Raw genomic sequence first — 22,559 nt, 5'->3', positions numbered from 1 at the left:
CTAAGCTTTTGAAACTTTGGCCATGTTTGATATAAGAATCCATCACTGTGCACTCTGTTTATATGAAAGAAAGTCACAAAATCAGAAAGAAAAACCCCTAGAAAATGCACAACATTTGTTACAGAATATGTTTTATGTGTGCATGCTTGTGCTTTACACTGGTGTGTGTGTGCATAGTGTATATGGGCACATGCATGTTCCCGGGAATGTAAACACATTTTAAGACTTCCTGTCCGGGGATGAAACTGAAGAGAGCTTTAGAGAGTGAGGGAGGAAGGTATTAAGCCCGAGCCGCTGAATGAAGAGAGAGACTAAAAATGATGGAAAAAGAAGGAGAAATAGGAAAAGAGAAAAATAAGAACACACTGACACAGGTGAGATTTACAAACACAGATGGAGAGGCCAATAGACAGGAGGGTGTTTGAAAAATTTGGAGATATTCAGAATGGGCAAGTACATCTCGTTCACAGATTTACGCACAAAACAGAAATGGAATTCTACCTGATGATGAACTGCTTAACGCAGAAAGACGACTTCCAGAAACGGGGATGAAGATACAAAGTTGCAAAGGTCACTGAAAGCTGAAGTATCCTTGGACAACGATGAAGGAATTTTGGATTAGGATTTAAAGACACCCCAGTTTCATCATAGTTGACTTCAGAGTTACTCATTTGACTGATCTCCTTTTTCTCAGCAGGTATGTCATATAAAATTTCTATTTTATTAAAAAATTGAAAACTTAATGAAGTGTTTCACCAAGTTAGATTTTTGTGAACTGTTTCTTAATCAGGGTGTGCTGAAACACCAACGGCAAGCTTTTAGTCCAATCGCGAGTACATATGTCTCTAAAATCAGAGTTGTCTTGAAGGGTTTAAGTAAAACTAGGAAAAAACATAATATATCACTGTCACACTCCATAATTTTGCCTTATTTGTTTTCTTGAATGCTGTCTTTTAGATGATCAGTAGCACACACACACACAAACACACACACATAAAGCCAGACTCCCACGCTGCTAGGATTTATTTGCACAGTGTTATTTTGGATCTTCCTCTGAGCCCTCTCTTTTCCTCCCAGTATCATTTTACAGTTATTGCATCATGACTGTCTTTGATTTCGGAAGAAGAGGAGCAACAATAAAATGGAAACAGCGATGCATTAGATTACATCTGGGTTGCCAAATGTTGCGGTATTACAGTACAGTTACACTAGGCAGTATTTACAGTTTATAGCAGATAGAGAGTGCGAGCCCTACTGTAAATTTTATTTTAAATTAATAGCATTTTAATTTTCCTATCATAAATCTTTACTTGATGGCCCATGATGGCAATAGAAGAACAAACATGAGCTCGTCGTGCTGTTAGGGTTGCCTAAGGATTCCAATCATGTTATAGCTGTATCACATGTATTAACTCTTACATGCTTTATTTGACATTTGACATCAGTAAAAATATCCTAAATGTCATTCGTTTAGCCTGAAAAGTGATGACTTGAGAGGGTCAGTCAATTTATACGATTGCAGGTGCTACTAGATTTTGTACATTGAGGCTGTTTCAGGTTAATTTTGAGCCGCGTCTGTTGAGATGCATTCTAGATCCACTCGTGTGAGTCAAATCACAGAAAATTGTGGATTTAGGGAATCTTGAAACTATGTGTGTATTTTCCATGGGATAGTGGTGACAGAGTTTGAGGGTGACCTTGACACTGTGTTCCCACCACAGCTGCCCAGGTTCCCACAGAGGTAGGCACTTGCTGGTCTGGAAATAGTAAAAACAAACAAACATAGAAGTGATCATATGTATGATGCACATAAAGAACAGAGGTCAGATGGTGCCTTGATACAGACACAAGATGTGCAAGAGCGAGAAGCAACAATGTAACTAAATAATCTAAAAATGAAGACAGTAGAATCCCTGTATTCTGAACTTCTGAGATTAAATTAGGTGACAGCTAAATTAGATTAAAATAGAACTCAGAAGAGGAATAGGGAGTGGGTAGATCAGTGCTAGGTGATATCTTATTGCTGTTTTGGATACACAGACTAGTTTGCAGTTATACAATAAGCAGTAGACATGATGTTTAATGGTTATAATGTATAATAAATCCCAACAGTTCCAGCGTGATCTCGCCATTTTTACTTTCAATAAAATATATTTAAACAATTATAGCTGCAATGTTTTTATTATTTAGATTAAACAGGGCATGATGTTGTGTGATAGTAGAGGTTTTTTTTACAAAACCCAAAAATATACACTTTCTCATGCTCTGTGAAATATTATTTAATTTAATATTGTCTCATAGGCTATTTATAAAGTTTAAAGCATTTCATTTGGATCCTGTGAAGACACGGTTTATGAACAGTGTGTAAGGGCAAACTAAATGCAACTGGCTGTAGTTACGGGTGTCACAGGAAAATGTCTGACTACATTTCTAAGAGTGAAATCTAAGTGGAAAAACTTTAACAAACTGAAAAGAAAAATTCTCAAAGAATGTTTGGGAACAGTTTTTAAGTAACTCTTAAATTCACAAGTTATTAGAAATAAAGAAGAAATGACAACAGGGCTAACTTTTTTGCCATTCTGCTGAAACTTACACATAGTTCATGGGTTGCTTAGGATGAATAACATTCATATTTGTGCATATATCATAAAAGAGAGAGAAAGAAGCAAGTGCCTAAATAAAAACTTTCCTCAGAGTGCTCCACTATAACGCTTGTAAGCACTGTTAATAATGATGAACTAGGTCAAATAAGCTGACTAATATCAGAGGGTGTCACTGTGAAAACACTCATTTATTTCCTTCAGTGCTCTTAATGTTGTGTGGCTAGACTGCTCCGGTTCATGCAGATGAATCACATTATTCATGCCTCACCCTCAGTTGAGCATGTTATTCCCATTAGCATGAATAGACTACATTTTTCATCAGCCGGATGATTATTTTGCTAAGAGATTTGTTGTAAGCAAGGAGCACAAAACACAAACTCCGGGCATCACATACACTGGGCTTCTTAAACCTTCCCAGTGTGGCACTCACAGGAGCAATTAAACTGCATTTGTCATGGAAGACAAAGGATGCAGGAGTGAAATCCAGCTCATTTATGCGAAACATCACGCGACTTTGGCCTTTTTTAGTGCTTTAAATGCCAGTAGATTCTCCATGAGATTGATTCTGTAACCTTTTTCTTCTCCTTCACAGTCTTCATCTCAACACGCTACTGCTGTCCTGTTGGCTTTAGGTGTAAAATCCTCAGATCACTTTTAGTAAAAGTCACTTAAAGTAAAATAATTAAAGTAAATAAACATACACACACCAGCTCAAACAGGGGCTAATTAATGTAGCCATGAAATGACTCTCTTACTATAGATCTAAGCTTTTGTGAGCTATTTAAATGGAAAAGAAAACAAATGATCTATCTCTTTTTTATTATGATTAAATGAAAAAGTCCCTGGATGTCCAGAGTAATGACATGTTGTTTCTGTACTTTGTGAGAGGGTTATATCTTGGCCAATAAGAGCAAAAGTATTTATTTTTTATTTGTAATAATAGCTGGAATGAGAATTAATCCTAGCCCCTCAGGGAGTATTGCTGTAGTGATAAATAAATATAGTTACATTATAAATATATGGGTTCAACAAGCCAGATATTGGTTTAAAATAGCCATGCCAGTGTATCTGTGACAACAGCAACAGCCAGTATGAGGTCAGAGACAGAGAGAGTGAGCATCAGAGAAAAGGAGGACAGTGTGTGTCCCTATGTTTCTCTGTAGATGCTGAAGTCAAACATAGAAAAGAGGAAGTAACATAGTACAGCAAGGCAGGCCTTTAGAGATGATGTAACTGTAAAACTGCAGGTTTCTGTTTAAACATGAAAACTAATGCAACTAATGCGTGGATCTGTCAGTAAATGTGGTGTATATATCTCTCTATAAAACTTGTATTATTCTCTCTGACAGTTTCCACTTTATCATCCGTGTCATCCTCACAATCCTCATCAGCATCATTAAGGCGGCTTATCACCTCATCGCACATCATCATGATGATGAACATTAATGGTACAGAGTCCTGGCTTTTCATCAACACTTCCTTTAATACACCTCAAATATCGGGTCCAGCAAACACAAGTGGTATGGAAAGATATCTTCAAAGACTGGCACATTTAGATGAGGGGCTCTACAATGACTTCTATGGCCTTTGGATTGCACTGGTGGTCATAAACTCCCTTATTTTCCTGGTAAGGTGTTTTGACGAAGGCTTTTTAATGTTGCACATAATTTCTATGTTGAAATTTAGTACCTCTTACTAATTTTCCTCGCATCTATCTTTTAACTCTTTTGGTTTTTCAGGTGGGCATGGTGCTCAACATAGTTGCACTTTATGTTTTCTGTTTCCGCACCAAGCAAAAGACCACCTCAGTCATCTACACCATCAACCTGGCCGTGAGTGACCTCTTGGTGAATCTCTCTCTACCGACTCGCATCCTGCTCTACTACAGTGGAGGAGCTTGTATCACCTGCTCATATCTGCACATCTTCAGCTACTTTGTCAACATGTACTGCAGTATCCTGTTTCTAACCTGCATATGCGTCGACCGGTACCTTGCCATTGTGCAGGTGAGTGTCGTCTGTAGCTTGGTTACACAGTCGTGCTTTTGAAAATGCTAGACACTTACAAGGCTGCACATTCTGCTCTGTCTTTGTAGGCTGAAGCCTCTCGTCGCTGGAGGAACTCCAGTGTGGCCAAATGTGTTTGCATTTCTGTATGGCTGTTTGCCATTGTGGTTACCTACTCCTTTCTTTCCACCGCTTTTCAGCACACAGGCTGCTGTCTCTCAAAGCTCCTCTTTCTCACCATCACTGAGTTCTTTCTACCACTTGTCATCATTGTGGTCTTCACTTTGCGCATTATGTGGGCCTTAACAGACCGTCGTCTGATGCAACAGAGCAGGTAGGTAGAACTAATATTACACTGACAGATGGCGGGAAAGAAAACTAAAGTTGTTTTTCTTGTATTGAAGAAAATAAAGTGCATCCACAAAATATTCAGAGGAAATCACACACTGGCTCTGAATACTTATATACATGTTATGTTTTTGTTTTTTGTTTTAAATTTGCAAGAATTTCAAGCAAACCTTTTTCACATTGTCATTATGGGGCATTGTGTGCAGAATCTCGAGTGAAATGTAAATAAATCGATTTTGGAATAAGGTTGTAACATGACAAAATGTGGAACAAGTGAAGCGCTCTGAATACTTTTAGGATGCACTGCATTAACTGTTTACATGGATTCTCTCCAGTTATTCCAGCTTCACCGTACAGTCCTAAGATGTGCAGGGGGTTTGTTAAATGTTGATTCTGAACTGAAATTGGGTTTGAATGTGAGCCTCTTTGTTCCATGTGTGTATGTGAGCCGTCTGTCTGTCTTTGACTCACTGACACACAGGATAGTTTATATCCCATAAAAATATGCAGATAATGGTATCTTTAACTTTATTTTCTCAGGGATAGGAGAAGGAAAGCTGTCCAGCTGTTGACAACTGTGCTGATCATCTTCACAGTCTGTTTCACACCCTTTCATGTTAGACAGGTGAGCAACAAGTATTTGAACAAGTAAAAGGCCAAGTAGTATTAATGATTGTATTCTCCCTTATGAAACTGTGGATGCTTTCAACTTTATCCTCTAAAAGGATTACAAATGAACAAATGTGAGGCAGAAAACCAGCCTTTGCTTGAACTGCTCATAAATTATGTCCATGCTTGGGTGAACCTTGACCCTGCATTGTGGGTCACCGGTAGGTTCAGGACAATTTTGATTAGACAATATTACCAGGTGATAAAGCAACAAAAGAAAAATCTCTCTATATATATAACATAAATATATAGACAAAAATACATGTACAATATTTCAAACCAATATTGACATGTATTAAAAAGACAGAAAGTTTATGTATACACACACATACAGTATACACACAGTACACAGTCCTCCATTTTCAGCAGCTCAAATATAATTGGACAACTTCCTGATAAATAATTTTATGGTCAGATGAAGCCTGTTTCCTCACTAACACTCTCCAGGAGGTTCATGTATCATTGTCAGAGTCTGCAATCAATGTAAACACAAAGGGTTTACAGCAAGGTGCAAATCCACTGGTTAAACTTAAGGACAGGAAGGGCAGATTAGACTTTGTCAGAAACCATCTAAAAGAGCCTGAACAGTGCAGGAAAAGATTATTTGGACAGATGACACAAAGATTAACTTGTACCTGAATTGTGGGAAGAGAAAAGTATGGAGAAGCAAAGAAAAAGCTCATGATCCAAAGCATACCACGTTATACGTCAAACATGGTTGGAGCCAGTGATATCGCATGGGCATGTATGGCTGCCAGTATAACAGGGTCATTAGTATTTATTGATGATGCAACTGCTAACAGAAGCAGCACCAAACACTTCATGGTGACAAAAAGCTTACTGCAGAAGCAACCAGAGCGTTTCCCAAGACAAAGAAATCGGACAATGTTCAATGCCCAAGTCAGTCAACCCAGTAGAGCAGGCTTTTCAGTTACCAAAGACAAAACTGAATTCAGAAAGATCCACAAACAGACAGCTACTGAAGATGACTGCAGTAAAGTCCTGGCAGAGGAGAAAACTGAGCATTTGGATATAAATGGCTTCTAGATTTCAGGCAGTCATTGACTGCAAAGTTAACATAAAATACTAAACTAAAATACAATAGAATGTTATTTTAAAAAAGCTGAATACAAAAGTAGGGAAAATAGTAAGGATCTCAAAGTTATAATTTTAATAAAATACAACAAAGATAAAAACAGTAAACAGTGAAACACAATAAACATATTAATGAAATGAACGTTTTTGTTTGACTTAATGAGAAAAATGTATTTGCTTTTATGGGAACATTTGGCATTGCCTGTTTGTGCTGCAGGTGGTGGTATACTTCTACCCTGACATGCCTCACCATGTGATAGTGTACCATCTAACTGTCACCCTCAGCAGTTTGAATAGCTGTATGGATCCTGTTGTCTACTGTTTTGTTACAAATAATTTCCAGGTAAGACTGAAGCACTTTTCCTATTCTCTTCCTCCACGTTCTTTAACTTAACTTGACATTTTTCTTCTTTTCTCCACATCCACCTGTCCCTTCAGGTGTGATATGCCCATCATCATTTTTTTACTCATTGATTCTCCAAATAATTTACTTCTCCTGCTGTCTCCAGGCCACTATGAGACATCTTTTCCGCCGCGCAGAGCCCAAGCAGACCAGTGGTGACATTGTCAGTATGCAGCACAGCTCTAAAGCCTCAGCAGGGACGGACAACGCCATGACTAATAATGTTATATTGATGACCAAGATTCTCAGATCACTGCAGAGCAGCAACACAGGAAAGGACCGCACACTGTAAAATATTTTACAAAGGGTGCATAAAACTATAAGTTATAGGGATGGCACAGTTAAAGTTCTGAGTTCTGCAACTTGCTGACCAGCAGAACTCAACACAGACACTCAGTGCTGCCATTGTTTTTTTCAATGATGAGCGCCAACACAATAACATGCAGATATTCACATGTATATGATATTCACACCAAGAAACATTGCCATCACTCTGGACTGACTTTTCATTTGTCAATGTCTATAGACACTTGGTCAATTTAGCCAACTGCCCTCTGGATATTATTAGAAACTACACAAGAAAATGTCTCAATAAAATGGTAAATATTCCAGTGTTGTCTGTTTTCCTTTTATTTCTGCCATTCAATTTGGCAGAAATAAGATGCATATTCATCAGTGGCGCGGTGTCACTCTTACAGAAAGGTGAGACTCTTTAACAAGACGAACTGGACCAGATTAAAACAGTGTGCTCGCAGCCTCTTGCTGGACTCTTCCTGGCTGAAAAATTGTAAAATGTTATTCTTTCTATAGTTTTCATTTAAATACACTGCTAAACAAAATGTGTTTGGCCTCTGACATTTTTCCCTCCTTATCTTTTCTGGCTGTTTTTTTTTTCATCAGTTTTGCATGTGACTAGACTCAGTGTCATTGCTGGTAGCATACGACAATACCTGGACCCTAAAGAGGTTGCACGGGTAGTCCAATCCTCCAGGATGCCAGAAGGTTTGCTGTGTCTTCCAGCAGAGACTCAAGAGCATGGAGTAGATTCTAGGAGACAGACAGTTACATTAGAAGAGCTGGAAAGTGTTTTAAAAAGTATTTAACCCATCAGCAGAACTGGTATCTGCTCCTTTGTGCAAAAAGCAGATATCAGGAAGAAGACTGCCAGAGCCCTACAAAATGACCACTAGCAGGCGTCCAGTATGAATGTCTCTGACCAATCATTCACAGACAAACTTAATGAGGGTAGCTTTACTCAGTGGGCCCTGTGCTTACTGTCAGGACATTGGAGCCTAATTGATGTTTACTGTATAATATCAAAATTTGCCACTGCGGCCCTGAACTTTTCGTGCAGGGTCACCTTGAGGATTAACCCTGAGGCATGAAAGGTTCTCGAAAAGCCATGGAGAACGTTATACTGGCTTTAACATTGTTCAGCACGACTGGTTTGGGGATGGGTCAGGGATGAAAAGGCTTATGGAGGGATGCACAGACCTCTACAGGCTAGGTTACCCACCGTGACTGATATTTGGTATCAAAATGAAATCTTACGCTCACCTGACTTAAATTCAATGGAACGCCTCTGGGATATTATGTCCATCCAAGTTGTCCTGTCCTGTCGAGTAGCTCAGTGATGCCTTCGTCCAGATCTGGGAGGAGATCCTCCAAGGCACCATAAGTTTCCTCATCCTTGTTAGGCATGCATGCAAACAGGCCATACATAAAGCCATACAACATACTGAGTAACATTTGAAATTGTTGCAATGAAATTTCTGAAAAACGGACTAGGCTGCTATATCATTTTTTCAATTTGGTTTTCAGGGCGTCTTTAAATTCAGTTCTCTGTTGGTTGATCGTTTTCATTTCTGTCAAACAATGTGGGATCCTTTCTTTCCTAACACATTACCCAGTCCACATCAGTACAGGCAAACTTTTGAGCAGTGTCGTTACCATTTATAGAACTATTAGTTTAGCAAATGAAGCAATAAAACACTTAGAAAATACCTGACTGCCCATTAAACTGTATCAATGGAAAACTGTACATTAGGTGTGTCAAAAGTAAAAGTACTCATCCTGCACCAAAAAAATTCCCCATCAGTGATATATGGATCAGTATTGCTGCTCCTGATATTTAAGGTGGAGCTCATTTTAAACACTTGTTCTCTTGACTGTTCACTTTATAGGTTGACAAAGTGGATCATCTGCCTCCATCTCACCCTATATCTAACATCCTCTTCTGTCTGCATTTCCTCCTTCACTACATCCACGAAACTCTTCTGATGTCTTCCTCTTTTCCTCCTGCTGGCAGCTCCATTTTCAGCATTGTTTGTCCAGTATATCCATCATTTCTGCCCGCCATGTGTCCAAATCATCTCAGCCTTGCCTCTCTAACTTTGTCCCCAAACAGCTCAACTTGTGCTGTTCCTCTGATACATACTAATTTCTAATCCCATGTAATCTTTAACCAGCTCAGAAACTGAGATGTGAATTTAAAAAGTATATTAAATACGTTTTCTCTTCTTGTCTTTCTTTAATAGTGAGGGCATTTTCCTCCTCAATCCCCAAACAAGTAATATAATCAGAACATATTAGAGAATAATAACTACTGATGTACACCAGGGAGCAGCATTGCCTATTCTTTGAAAAAAACCAATGGAGAACGAGCCCGAAGGAAACTTCAGCGCATTGGAAACCGCTTGGACGAATGATTCTGTGAATGTAAGCACAGGGTTGTTTGTTTGTTTATGTATTTATTTATTTTTTACAACAGAGTATAATATTATGCGATTTTTAAATAGCCTGAAGAACTGATGGCTTCTAATTAATCAATCTTCAGAGCCTGTTTTTGAAGCTCTAGATCGCAATAAATGTATATTGGAGCAGGGAGGAAATTAACCGAATTAATGGTCAAGTTAGTCAAAGTCAATGATTTAGGAACAACATATAGGAACATATATAGAGCTATAGGACCAAGTTCTAGGAAGAGTCGAAAGCGTGCTAGCTAATAAACAAAAGAGTAAATGAATTAATGAATTATGAATAAATAAATAAATATCCTCCATTATGACTTTGTGAATTGTCTTTTTTTTCCAGTTCTTGAGGTCCATTATTGTTGACATATTTTCATTTCTTTATGTTATCAATCCATGCAATTTTCCATGCAGTTGGTTCCACTTATATCATGCTAGCTAGTTGCCCTTTCACCGTCGTCCATAGGTGAGGCGTTCGCTGACGTCACGAAGGTTTTCTGATGGCCACGCCCCGCTGTGTTAATGTGGAAACCATTGAAATTGGTGAGTGTAGTAAACCCTATGGTCACCCAGTTAGCTTGCAAAGGTTTTGCAAACCTAAAGAAGTGAGAGGTTTTTTTTTCTTCTTCTTATTTTTTTTTTTTTGTGCTAACACGTCATAGAAGTTTTCCACAACGCGGAACTGGCTGAGCTTTACCACAGCGCTGTAAAATCTCAGGTACGTTACACGTTCCTGTCTGTCATGAAAGTGGGTTTCTCCGCTATTAACTCGCTAACGTAAGCTGCTTAATATCAGCCAAGCCTAGCTTGCTAAGGTAACTTTTTGCGTCAGTCAAAGTCAGGTTAACGGTAATGCGCCTGAATTCTGGTGTTTTTCCTCTCAGTCCAGACGAGAATACACTTTTATCGCTGTGCGCCTTATTCGCATAAAACGGCAAATAATTTTTAATATATTAATTTATTATTTATAGACTGGCAGGTAGTTCAGGTGAGGCAAAACATGTCATAACTGGTCCAACGAGCCCCTCGGACCTTCACGTGTACACACAGTCCTGTGAGAATTCAGCTCACACACCTCGATGAAGTTTAAAAAAAAGTTACCTTTCTACATTAATTTGTTCGGATTACTAACTAAACACAAAAACACTTTGATCTGTCTCTTTGTGAAAATGACAGAAAACTGCACAAAGCTCTCATTAAACATCCACTTATACATGATCTAAGCTTTTTTTTCATATTGCTCAACTCAGAAGAGCCAGGCAGAAAATGAATAAGTAAAGAATAGAAGAATGGTCTTTGCCATGCTCTCTTGTAAGGAATGTGTCAATAGGATCTGCTTGCTTTCTGCTCCACTTACGCAACAGCAATAGTGGTGTAATAATGGTTTATTTTTTAATGTGGCTCTTGTCTATGAGTCTGATTTTGCTATTATGACTTCAAGGTTCTAGATAGTGGCGATGTCACTGGATTTAACAGAGCAATCTTGGGTTAATTCAGTCTAATTTTTTTGATCGTTTGGCCCTTTATTTGAGTCTATGATGCTTATACTTATTGTAAATTATTTGTTATGTCTTACGGCTTAATTTATACAAACCCATTATGGGGTGAACCTCTCAAACCCTAGACTAAGGGAATCAGGTGTCTCTGTTCGAACTCTTAGGCCTTTTGTTGGCAGTGTCTGGTTCCACTTATTCCCCTTGAAAAGAGAGTTGTAAGATAAGAAAATTAAATCCTAAGGGCACTGATCTCTTCCAGGATGATGATAGATATGAGAGTGCTAGGAGTCTATGACCTTCACTGTCACCAGATCTGAACCAAACTGGATACCTGTGCATTGGTATGGGTTGATCTGATTGACCACTCTCTCCATCAACATCATCTTATCATTAAGGGAGGTATTATCTCTTTGAGTAGTGGCTCTGGGAGTTATACAATTAATATAATGTATTGTATTCTAATTTTTGCTACATAACTTTTGTTTTGTCCACTTCCTGCTGTGACAAAACAAATTTCCCACGTGTGGGACTAATAAAGGTTATCTTATCTTATAAGGAGGGAATAAAGCAATTCTGGGGGAAGATGTTGCTACAGCACCCTTCTAGGACAGTGGTGTATTTTGTTTTGTTTTTTCATTCACACTAGAATTTACTTGCAGAAATAACAGTTCATTAAAAAATCTACTTAATAATAATAAGACTTCTGTATCAGCATTTGGAGACTGAACAGATTTTCTGGAAAATGCACTAACAGGTTTCCCTGTTTAAATCAAGGCAAAGCTACATCCTGTGTTGTCATAGCTTTAGCTTTTTGCACAGCTGGTATCTGTTTTTCTTGTTTGTTTTGTTTTTGCAGGTTAATTTGTAACATTATTAGTAGGAGTTTACTGAGAAATCTCAAGATATTTTAACCCGGACTTGCCTGACTAGCACTAACTTTCTTAGTTGGACTTGCCCAAACTTCATGCACACAGCCACTTCTATTCAGGAGTTCACTGCAGGTCACCACCACAAACATCTGCTGGAGACCATAAAACACTTATCACCCCACCTGGCCTCTCTTACACTCTTCCCTACCCATCACCATTAAATACTTTTGGAGATGTGCTAAAACTGTGATTGTTCTCGCCTCTGTGTTTCTTTTGCTTTGACCTTAGTAGTGACTTGTTAGTCTTCTGAAATAGCTTTATCTTCTCATGAGCTATAAAAAATCAAGGTGAAAACTATGCCTATTACACTTTTTGACAGTGATAAGATGGTAAGATTGTGCTTGCATTTATAGGAAAAACTGTGGCACAAAGACATATATACTGATCTATAACAGCCACAACAAATGGTTCCCCTGAAGTCAAACCAGACTGAAATGGAGATGGCAGCTGAGGGTGGAGATGCTTCTCGTCTTCCAGAGATCAGAAGACCCAAAGAAGAAGAAGCATATGACAGTGAGAGTGAGACAGACATGGACGAGGAAGGCAGAGGAGTACGAATCCCTCTGCATCGCTGGGTAATGCACGGGACAGTGATGTTTGGACGTGAGTTTTGCTATGCCATGGAAACCGCTCTGGTAACACCAGTTCTGCTGCAAATAGGTAGGAGACACAACACAGTTTTTTCCTTATCCACTAGTTAGTTATCTTAGTGACACATTTGTGGCAGCATTCTCCTAATCACTGTCAAAAAACTTGAAGATTGGTTGCAGTGTAGCAGCGATTATGCTGTGTTTGGTTCACTATCTATATAACAATAGCTGGATTTGATTTGCAGTGAAGCTAACCACTGTTATCCAAACCAGATGCACATCAGTCTGTGGTTGTGGTAGTAGTCAGGTAACAGTGGTGACTTTGTGGAATTTGATTGTTGTCACAATTCATTGGTTTCAGGGCTGCTCTTCTGTATCATGTAGCCCGTGTCTCTACTCAAGCGGGGAGCTTTGTGGTTTGATGTCAAGTTAGCAACCATAACAGACCTGGAACAAAAGCATTTTTTACTGGTTAGGTATGAGAAGAATGTTTAACACAGCACATTTCACTTTTCTGCTCCATTAACAACATGATAAGACTGACTGATTCTAATTAACGTGTCTGATTGGGTAGTTATTTTTTCATATGCCAATAAAGTTTATTGCTAAACCTGTTGAATGTAAATGATCTACCAAGTAATATTGGTTATAGATGACAACGGATTATTGACATAGGATTTTTTTTAAAGTTATTGAACTGAATCAGCCTCACTTATTTTTTGGAATGGATACGTTTTAAGCTAATTACATTAGAAAAGGAGAAATCTTTATGCTTTTTCTTTGCTTTTTAAAGCTTCAGGACTTGCAAACGATTGTGTTAAGACTGAAAGACACTGCTGAGCTGGTGAAACATCAGGATTTGTTTTGTCTTACCACTCATACTCTTGCTTACTTTGCCATAGCCAACACCTTTAAAACAAACATTCAGCAAGTGCAGTGCAGTTCATTTTATGCTGGGACAGGTTGTAATTTTGAACTTACCTTTGATTATTGCCAAATAAATGCATCCATAGCTTGTTGAAATCCCAGGGTTCTTGACTGAACATGTGTTTAGAAAACTGTTTGACATTGCCTTTAAGCACAGTAAATGTGTTTTATTAACTTGTTGCAGATACACAACTTTGTTCATGTTTCTTTGTTCACAGTGCACAAGGTATGTTTGTAACCTAAAACTCAAGTGAAGTATAGACACGATTTTTCTTGTCTCATGGGTTTATCATGCTTTTACTTACCGTATGTGTATTCTTTAGCTCAGACAAACATTTAGAGTTTTCTTCCCCATGTACTTGTATTGGACACACAGAGACACACTCATGTATAACTACTTCATTAGTGAAAAGTGTATAAAGCATCTCTGAGCTTTGCTGCATAAGTCTGTTGAAGAAGAAATAAGCAGTAATGGAAAAGACAGATGGAGAGAGAGATATTTTTCATGCTGTGAGAAAGTTATATTCGCTTTTGTTGACTTAAGGGAGAAGGAAGGCAGGAACAGAGCATAATGTTCCCTTGAGAATTATCCAGCTCAGTCAGCCTGCTGACATAATTCATCAGATTTTAAACCTAAAAGTCCACTTCTTTTAGAGTTGATGTACACTAAAAATGGAAATGCCTCTCCGGTTTGGAAATGGGTAAAAACAACTGAAGAGTAGTGTTTTGAGATTTGCAGACATGCTGTAACATAGTTTTGTCTTCGACATGCACAACTACAGGTTTCACCACTTTCCTGTTTGTAGCATATTTTTGACTGTGTTGATGTAACTGGCCGCCATATTACCAAAAATGCTTCTGCTAAGTTAAAAACCACTGATAATGGAAAAGGACTAGTGGTTCTTCAGCTGTGGAATGCAAGTCATGTGATATTATTAAAACATGGGAAAACTTGCCCTTTGTGTATTGAAATCATAATGAAAACGTTCTGTGCCTGTTCCTGCATCTAAATTTGGCTTAACTTTGACTTAACTTATTCAAAACAGAGCCTGGTAGATAAGTAACTTATTACAAAACAATCATCAGCTTTTTGTCAGCATTTTTATTTTATTTTAGTGAAAGCTAAAAACTGGTTTGCAAACGAGTCAAAATACAAATATCTAATGCAAAAGAGTCAAAATACAAATATCTAATGCAAACGAGTCAAAATACAAATATCTAATGCAAAAGAGTCAAAATACAAATATCTAATGCAAAAGAGTCAAAATACAAATATCTAATGCCAAAGCCTGATAGATCTCAATATTTAAAAGAATAGACAATGGACAAATACTGCCTTGCATCAAAATAAAAATAACAGATAAAGGTATTAAATTCTGCAGAGTATGTTTTATTCCCACCACCGCCTAAATAAAATGACAAATATGAGACATTTACTTACATTTGGTTGTAATACATTAAGTATTAAGTTTTGTGGCCTGTCAGAAAACAAAAACACTTGCTCTTAGATCAGATCAGATCAGATTGCTGTTTTGCAATTTGTCTTTAAAGCTCTCTGTGGCTTTGCTCCAGGTTACATTTCAGATCTCCTTAGCCTGCACCTAACCACTCCAACTCTGCGTCCTCCAGTCAAATACTTATGTGGGTCCCATGCTCCCATTTAAAATCTAAAGGTGACAGGGCTTTCTCTGTTGCTGCTCCAAGACTCTGCAAGTCTTCCCTCTTTTATATAGTTCTCCTTCTCATTGGAAATCTTCAACTCAACTTGAAGACCTACCTATTTTCACAGGCTTTTAGATCACTTGGAAACACACAGTCTATTCCGTCTCATTTATTTTGTTTTTTTATGTTATTTGATGATGTATGCGTGTATATATATATATATACATACACACACTTCACTATGCTGTGGTTGTTTTTTAATTCTTATATTAGCTTTAGTGTAATTGAAAATACTTGAATGAATCAATTGTGTTTATTTTCCAGGTCTTCCTGAAAAGTATTACAGTTTAACCTGGTTTCTCAGTCCTATCCTGGGTCTCCTCTTCACACCTCTGATTGGCACAGCCAGTGACCGCTGTAGCCTGCGATGGGGCAGGAGAAGACCGTTCATTCTGGGTCTTTGTGTAGGTGTACTGCTGGGAGTGGCACTGTTTTTAAATGGTTCATTAATAGGTGAGTGCAAGGCTTCAAGGGAGATAATCTGCTAACAAATCATAAAAAATGCAGTTCAGCAAATCCGGTCTGTGTATATTTTGTGGTATTCTCTTCAGGCCTTTCCGTCGGCGACACTCCCAATAAGCATACTATCGGCATCGTTCTTACTGTGCTGGGCGTGGTGGTGCTGGACTTCTGCGCTGATGCCTCAGAGGGACCAATCAGAGCTTATCTGCTGGATGTTGCAGACACAGATGAGCAAGATATTGCGCTGAACATTCATGCATTCTCTGCTGGTAAGTCTATGTAGATTTTTGGAGGTTTCGTTCTCAACATTCACAAGACTGTGAACCAGGAATTCATTCAGCGGGGATCAGACTGTCAACATTCTTAGATATCTGGACACCAACACACAGTTCACCACGCATACTACAGCTACTTCGTCCTCTTTCCCAGAATGAAATTTAAGTTGAAGGCTCACCTCTTTGACACAGTGGAGGAAAGACATGGACCGTGTAATTTGAATGTTCACATGGATGCAGAAAGCGAATGTTCTGAATATTATCAAATCTGAATACATGCATAATGTTAGGATTACAGTTGCACAACCCTCCATACATATTTACAAATAATAATGCTACACTAATCCCCTTATACCTGTCTCTTTAGGGCTTGGTGGAGCAATAGGATACATGCTTGGAGGTCTAGACTGGACTGGCACAGCTCTGGGCCAAGCATTTCAATCACAGGAGCAGGTTCTCTTCATGTTTGCAGCCATCGTCTTTATTATCTCTGTCACACTGCACATGTTCAGTATCCCTGAGCAGCCCTTCAGTCCATCAAACCAGGTTAAAGACACAGAAAATGGGGATTCTACTGGCCAGGTATCTTTGAAGCCAGCTGGCCGCACACTGGATGTAATTACAGAAGAGGATGCTTCTGCTCGAGCTCGATCCAGAGACGACCCTGAATCAGATCCTAAGGAAGTGGAAATTGACTTTCTTGCTGTGGAGCGAGTAAGGAGTAAAAGTGATTCAGTCTTAGCCATGCCAGATGCTACAATTGAGTTAGATGCAGACCTTGACCCAGACACACAAAATTTCTTGCCAGAGACACACTTTCAACCTGAAATGCAAGAAGAGCTTGAAGATGTTTTCAAACTATCAGATTCCAGTGCTGAAGCCCCACCTTCTTTCGGACCACAACCCCCTCCTGATGGGATGGCCGACATGACGCCTATAAGTTCAGTTTTATCTGAACTTAAAGATTCAGCAAATGGTCATCCGTCCTTCCAGCAGACCAACTGGGGCTCAGAGGATTCCCAGTTGAAACTGGTAAAATGGCTGCTGTGATCAAATATGGTTTTTGTTTGTTTTTTAGCTTATGGTAACTTTGAGACAAACAGTGTTCCTTCAGTAATTTGTACCACACTGCCTCTCTCTTCTGTCCTAGCAGGCCAAACCTGCCAATGGTTCTGAGTTCCCCAGTGTTATGAAAACCCATGGCACCAAGCCGGGAAACCATACATCCAGTACACAGCCAGGCAGACCCACCTACTACAGACAAGTATGGTTTAATTTATTGTTTAATCTTTAATTGACAACATAGGTTATTTTGCAGATGTATAAAAACTGATTTTGGTGGGTTTTTTCTCTTCAGCCCTCATTTACCTTTTCATATTATGGTCGAGTTGGAGCACAACGGCATCGAATGCGACACACAGGACATTTCACCCCTCGGCCAATCACCACGTCCCAAAGTTTGAATGATTTAAGCATCATCCAGCGGCATACAGACAGACGACGGTTGCAGCTTTCAGCCAGCAGTGTGTCATCTGAGGGCTCAAGCAGTGAGGGAGGAACAGACAAGGGTGGGAGTGTACGGCTGCTGTGGTTGTCCATGTTGAAGGTGAATTTCTTCTTCATTCTCCTACTACAGCACTGGATTATGTCAACAGAGATGATTGATGTTCCAGTAATAAATACTGCCTGTATTACTTTCACTCTAGATGCCCAGTCAGCTCTGGAGATTATGTGTGTGTCACCTGCTCACATGGTTCTCCATTATAGCTGAAGCTGTGTTTTATACAGATTTCATGGGGCAGGTTATTTTCCAAGGAGACCCCAAGGTATACACACAAGCACACACATACAGATACCTTCCAAATCCCATCTGTATTGTTGTTGAAGCACTACCTGACATCATTTGGTATTTTGTATTCCTTGGAAACCACACAGTAGTGCAGTGGACTTAGCACATTTTACAATTTATGAGTATGAGGCACTAAAATGTCAGTGGAAGTCAAATCGTCAGTGTTTCTACTTTTTTTCTTTTTTCTTTAAGGCACCAGCCAATTCCACAGAGCTACAAAATTATCACAAAGGAGTACAGATGGGCTGCTGGGGACTGGTGGTTTATGCTGCTACTGCTGCTGTCTGCTCTGGTAAAACTCAAACAGCTTCATTTTTTTATAGAACTATTCAGCTAACTACTCAGTGAATGACAGTTTTTCTCCACCCAGCCATCCTTCAGAAGTATCTGGATCATTTTGATCTCAGCATTAGGGTCATCTACATTCTTGGGACTCTGGGATTCTCAGTAGGTGAGCTGACTTATTAGAATAGTTGAAATATGAGTATAAATGTTGTTAGCCTCTGTAAAGTTACTTACGGATTGGATTCCCTCTCATCTTAGGTACTGCAGTCATGGCAATCATCCCTAATGTTTATGTTGCGATGGTGATGATCAGTACCATGGGCATCATCTCCATGAGTATCTCCTACTGTCCCTATGCATTACTTGGCCAGTACCATGAAATAAAAGAGGTATGATCACACTTATGTTCCTGGTGCATACTAAAACCATTATGGTCAAGTCTGAGGTTGTTTGACCAAATGTGCTGTAATTCAGTTCAATTCAGTTTTATTTATATAGTGTCAAATCACAAAAATTAAAAACAATCCTTATATTTAAAATTATGTTAATATCCTCAATTACTTTTGAAAATGATTGATGTGTCTATAAATGGCTCCAGTTTTTATAGTTTCTAAACAGTTAATGCAATAATTCAATTAAACCACTTTAATTAATTACTATTTGTTTTGAGCCTCTTCCCCATTTATTCAATTAGAAACATCGGTCGTTTCAGTATAGTTACAGTCTTTCCTGTCATGCTTCTTTTCTCAGTACATTAACCACAGCCCAGAAAACACTCGAAGAGGTTTTGGGATTGATTGCGCTATTTTAACCTGCCAGGTAAGTACTGTACCAAATTAAGCTGACCCTGATGCATAAATTCAGGTTACACTGAGCAAAATGAGAAACGTTCAAAAGTGAAACGGCATGTTTAGGTTTTTGTAAATAGTCTGGTTACAGTATTTCCTCTTTCAGGTTTACATCAGCCAGATTTTGGTTGCATCAGCACTTGGATCTGTGGTAGAGGCAGTTGGCAGTGTGCGTGTCATTCCCATTGTGGCCTCTGGAGGTTCTTTCCTTGGCTTTCTTGCAGCTTGTTTCCTTCTCATTTATCCTGATTTGGAGCCCAGCAGCTCAGAGCAGGACGAGGATTCGGTGGGTTTTCCTGGAGTAGAAGACCAGAATGCAGAAAATACCAGTGAGCAGACACAGGCTCTGCTGAAACTCACAAACACAGATACAGAAACGGAGAGTTTGAATAAGATGGAAAACCACTCTTCTACCTGAGCATGACCATACAAAGACTTGCTTAGGATTATGCTCATCAAGCAGAAATCACAGGATGTGAGGTTTTTACCAAATGCATCTACCTGATTTACAGATTTTACATTCTGGACCTTTCTGAAGGAAAGATCAGAAAAAGAAAAAAAAGACATGGCGGAAAGTTAGGTCCATATTAAGATATCAAGGTGGAGCTGAGCTGGAACAATTATTTGCTTTGTGTACTAACAGAAATAAGTATTTCAGTTTTGATATGTTTCATTTGTCGTACTACCTCAGCTCTAATGCAAATAAATTTCCAGCTGCTTAGATTTAAAGAAGCCATTAGAATACCAAAAGACAAATGACAGCTATCTGTTGTGACTGTTGAAAGTAAATTAGATGGTACTACTGAAACAAACTTTATTGAAAAATGGATTTAAGAAGCACACAGGGCACTTTCTGTCTCTCTTCTGAATGCTGATGCTGCAGAGTAAAGTAATGTCTGACACTTTACATCATAGAAGCTGTTCTATAACTGCTTAATAGACAATCACGATGCTGTAAAAATTATGTGTATTCCTGCATTACCTGCAGGCTAAATACAGATGCAGAAAACATTTTCCAATTTCTTGCTGAAGTGCCTTGAGATATTAATGTTGCTGGCTTTAATGCAATGGGATTCTGTCATTTAGACATAGGTCACTTTAGCTCACTCAGTATTTTGTCATGTGTGCATAAGGTTTGTTGCATTTGTGAAAACTGTTGTTGTCAGTATTGTCTCTGGCAGATAATTGGAATTCTCTTTGGGCATCTGAGAGGTTCCATAATGCATAATGTGTGTCTGTTGTTGACCACACAGAGACTTTCAGAGTTGTGGAGACTTTTTTGTGTTTACTTGAACGAAAGCATTTTTTTTAGTCGCACCATTGAGATTTTATCCTCAGTTTTTCAATTCTGCAAACGAAATCTAGGCTGTTTTGAACTTGAGTAAGTTCATGAAAATCAGGTTCCGTGGCAGAGTTAAAAATGTGAAGGAAAGCAGACAAGTGATCATTGCTGAAAGAGGTTGTTTATCTTTATTTGTTAAATGTCAGGACTGAGAATGTTTGTAAAAAACATCTCTTTATGTGTGGAAGGCTATCCTCTTTGAAGAATAAAAGAATAAAAATCCAGCAGTCACACTGACTTCAAGTGAAAGTGTAACAAAGTGAGTCAGCGCTCTTACCCTGATGAAGTTAGCTATTTTAGCCAAAACATCAACAGCATAGTTAATTTTTAGCAGTGACTTACACAACACCTTCTGGTGTATTTAATAGTGCAAAAAATGCCAATTTCAGTTCTAGGTTCATTTCTCTCACTTTATACTGTATCTGATTCAAAAGTCAGATGTTTTTTCCTTTCAGATTTGGACAGCCATCGCTTTTAACACCTGCCAGTTTGTCCCAATTTAGCCCCCAGCTTATCAATTCATGCAGTTACCTCCGTGAACAAGTAACTCCCTGTCACAGTCCCTTTCATAGAGTGCATTTCTGCCAGCTCCTTTGTAATCTCACACTCTTTTGTTATCCCACGTACAAAGATGAGAAACTGGGCTGTGTTGCGGACCTAACAGCGCTCATCCCGAACTGAAGTGAAAAGTTAAAATTGTCTGGCTAAAGCCTCACATTTTTCACAGTGTCCTTGATCTGTCTTGTTACTATTTGCATATTTTCAAATACTTCTTTTATCTCAGGGCTAATTAGCCAGGCAGAGTCCACCAAATACTCTTTGATAAACTCCTCATCTGAGAACATCCTACTAGTGATGGGTAGACGAGGCCTCGTGAAGCGTTTCAGCACATTCCCCAAACTGTATCGATACTATGTCGACACAGTGTTGTTGTTTTGCTCCATACTGACACCTGCTGGACCTTAAATATCATTGCAGGCAACTTACTTGAGACTCACAACAGACACTGATTCAATGACCTACTCATACTTGTATACTCTGTAAGGTATTGTACTTTCCATGGAATCATTTTATATCTTTTACATTTCAAATATTGTAGGCATCTTTAAAATATATTGTGAATGACATTAAGTGAAAATTAAAATGAAAGTATTGTGAATGTAATATTACCCATTTAAATGTAATTGACTCAGCGTTTATTATAAATTTCTATTCAGAAAAATACGTTTATCCAATGTTTTTCCATTCAGTCTATTGCGTTTTTTTGACACCATTTCCCCAGCTTTGGAAAACACACGCTCACGGGGCACAGATGAAACTGGGGTACACAAAAACTGTAAAGCCAGGTGGAAAAGGTTCGGATAAGACGTCTTCCTATTCCCCCAGTACGTTAAAGGATCCTCTGATCTTGGAATGTTTCTCTCTGCCAAGTAGCTGGACCTCAGTGATGGAGTCCGCTGTTGCATTGTTGGTTTGTCTGCCAACTTCTTCATCGAGCTGCAGGTTTTCTGAAATAATAAAAAATGCATGGCCATTTTCGTTTTTGTCATCTACCCCAAATTAGTACACATTAGCATCAAAATAAATGTAAGAATAAGCTGATAATACTGAACTTGTCTGGAACAGGTGACTGCTCTGATGAAGGTCCAGGCTGTGGCTCAGATGCTGTGCGGGACTGCAGCACACTCCATTTTCAGGCGACTGACTGCCTCACTACACTTGGAGGAACTACGAAATCCGAGTGTTTTAAATCTGGGGTCTAAAAGGGTTGATAGGGTCAACACACTTAATGACTCCAGGTTAGAAGCAGTGTCTGTGACATGACGCCTAAGTTGGTCATGGAGATGGGTGGCTGTTTGTGTGCGTAGATGTAAAGAGTTCCGGTCAAGTGCACAATAAAGCATTTTCATCATCGGGATGATCTTTGATCCTGAAACTCTCCTCAGACAACTCCACTGTG

General features: G+C 38.8%; 2 protein-coding genes across 4 annotated transcripts; both read left to right on the top strand.

The window, feature by feature from the left end:
• The first annotated feature begins 321 nt into the window (after positions 1 to 321).
• On the top strand, positions 322 to 7,694 carry LOC113032714 (G-protein coupled receptor 20-like). Its single transcript, XM_026185761.1, has 7 exons — positions 322 to 697; positions 3,953 to 4,230; positions 4,343 to 4,609; positions 4,699 to 4,943; positions 5,498 to 5,582; positions 6,939 to 7,064; positions 7,231 to 7,694. Exons 2-7 carry the CDS (start codon positions 4,033 to 4,035, stop codon positions 7,414 to 7,416), a joined length of 1,107 nt encoding a protein of 368 aa, XP_026041546.1. The 5' UTR covers positions 322 to 697; positions 3,953 to 4,032; the 3' UTR covers positions 7,417 to 7,694.
• Positions 7,695 to 10,431: 2,737 nt separating this feature from the next.
• Positions 10,432 to 21,716, top strand: LOC113032713 (solute carrier family 45 member 4-like). 3 transcript variants are annotated; one of them, XM_026185759.1, is made up of 13 exons: positions 10,432 to 10,592; positions 12,653 to 12,959; positions 15,803 to 15,991; positions 16,090 to 16,269; positions 16,643 to 17,307; positions 17,429 to 17,539; positions 17,633 to 17,881; positions 17,982 to 18,101; positions 18,317 to 18,416; positions 18,480 to 18,575; positions 18,668 to 18,798; positions 19,160 to 19,228; positions 19,364 to 21,716. In XM_026185759.1, exons 2-13 carry the CDS (start codon positions 12,704 to 12,706, stop codon positions 19,673 to 19,675), a joined length of 2,478 nt encoding a protein of 825 aa, XP_026041544.1. In that variant the 5' UTR covers positions 10,432 to 10,592; positions 12,653 to 12,703; the 3' UTR covers positions 19,676 to 21,716. The 3 variants fall into 3 exon arrangements, with proteins under 3 accessions (XP_026041544.1, XP_026041545.1, XP_026041543.1); XM_026185760.1 differs by having other exon boundaries at positions 17,426 to 17,539; positions 18,495 to 18,575; XM_026185758.1 differs by having other exon boundaries at positions 17,426 to 17,539.
• Positions 21,717 to 22,559: the final 843 nt, after the last annotated feature.

Source organism: Astatotilapia calliptera, chromosome 11, assembly GCF_900246225.1.
Source record: "Astatotilapia calliptera chromosome 11, fAstCal1.2, whole genome shotgun sequence".
Taxonomy (NCBI): domain Eukaryota; kingdom Metazoa; phylum Chordata; class Actinopteri; order Cichliformes; family Cichlidae; genus Astatotilapia; species Astatotilapia calliptera.
This window is presented reverse-complemented; position numbering and strand designations above follow the sequence as displayed.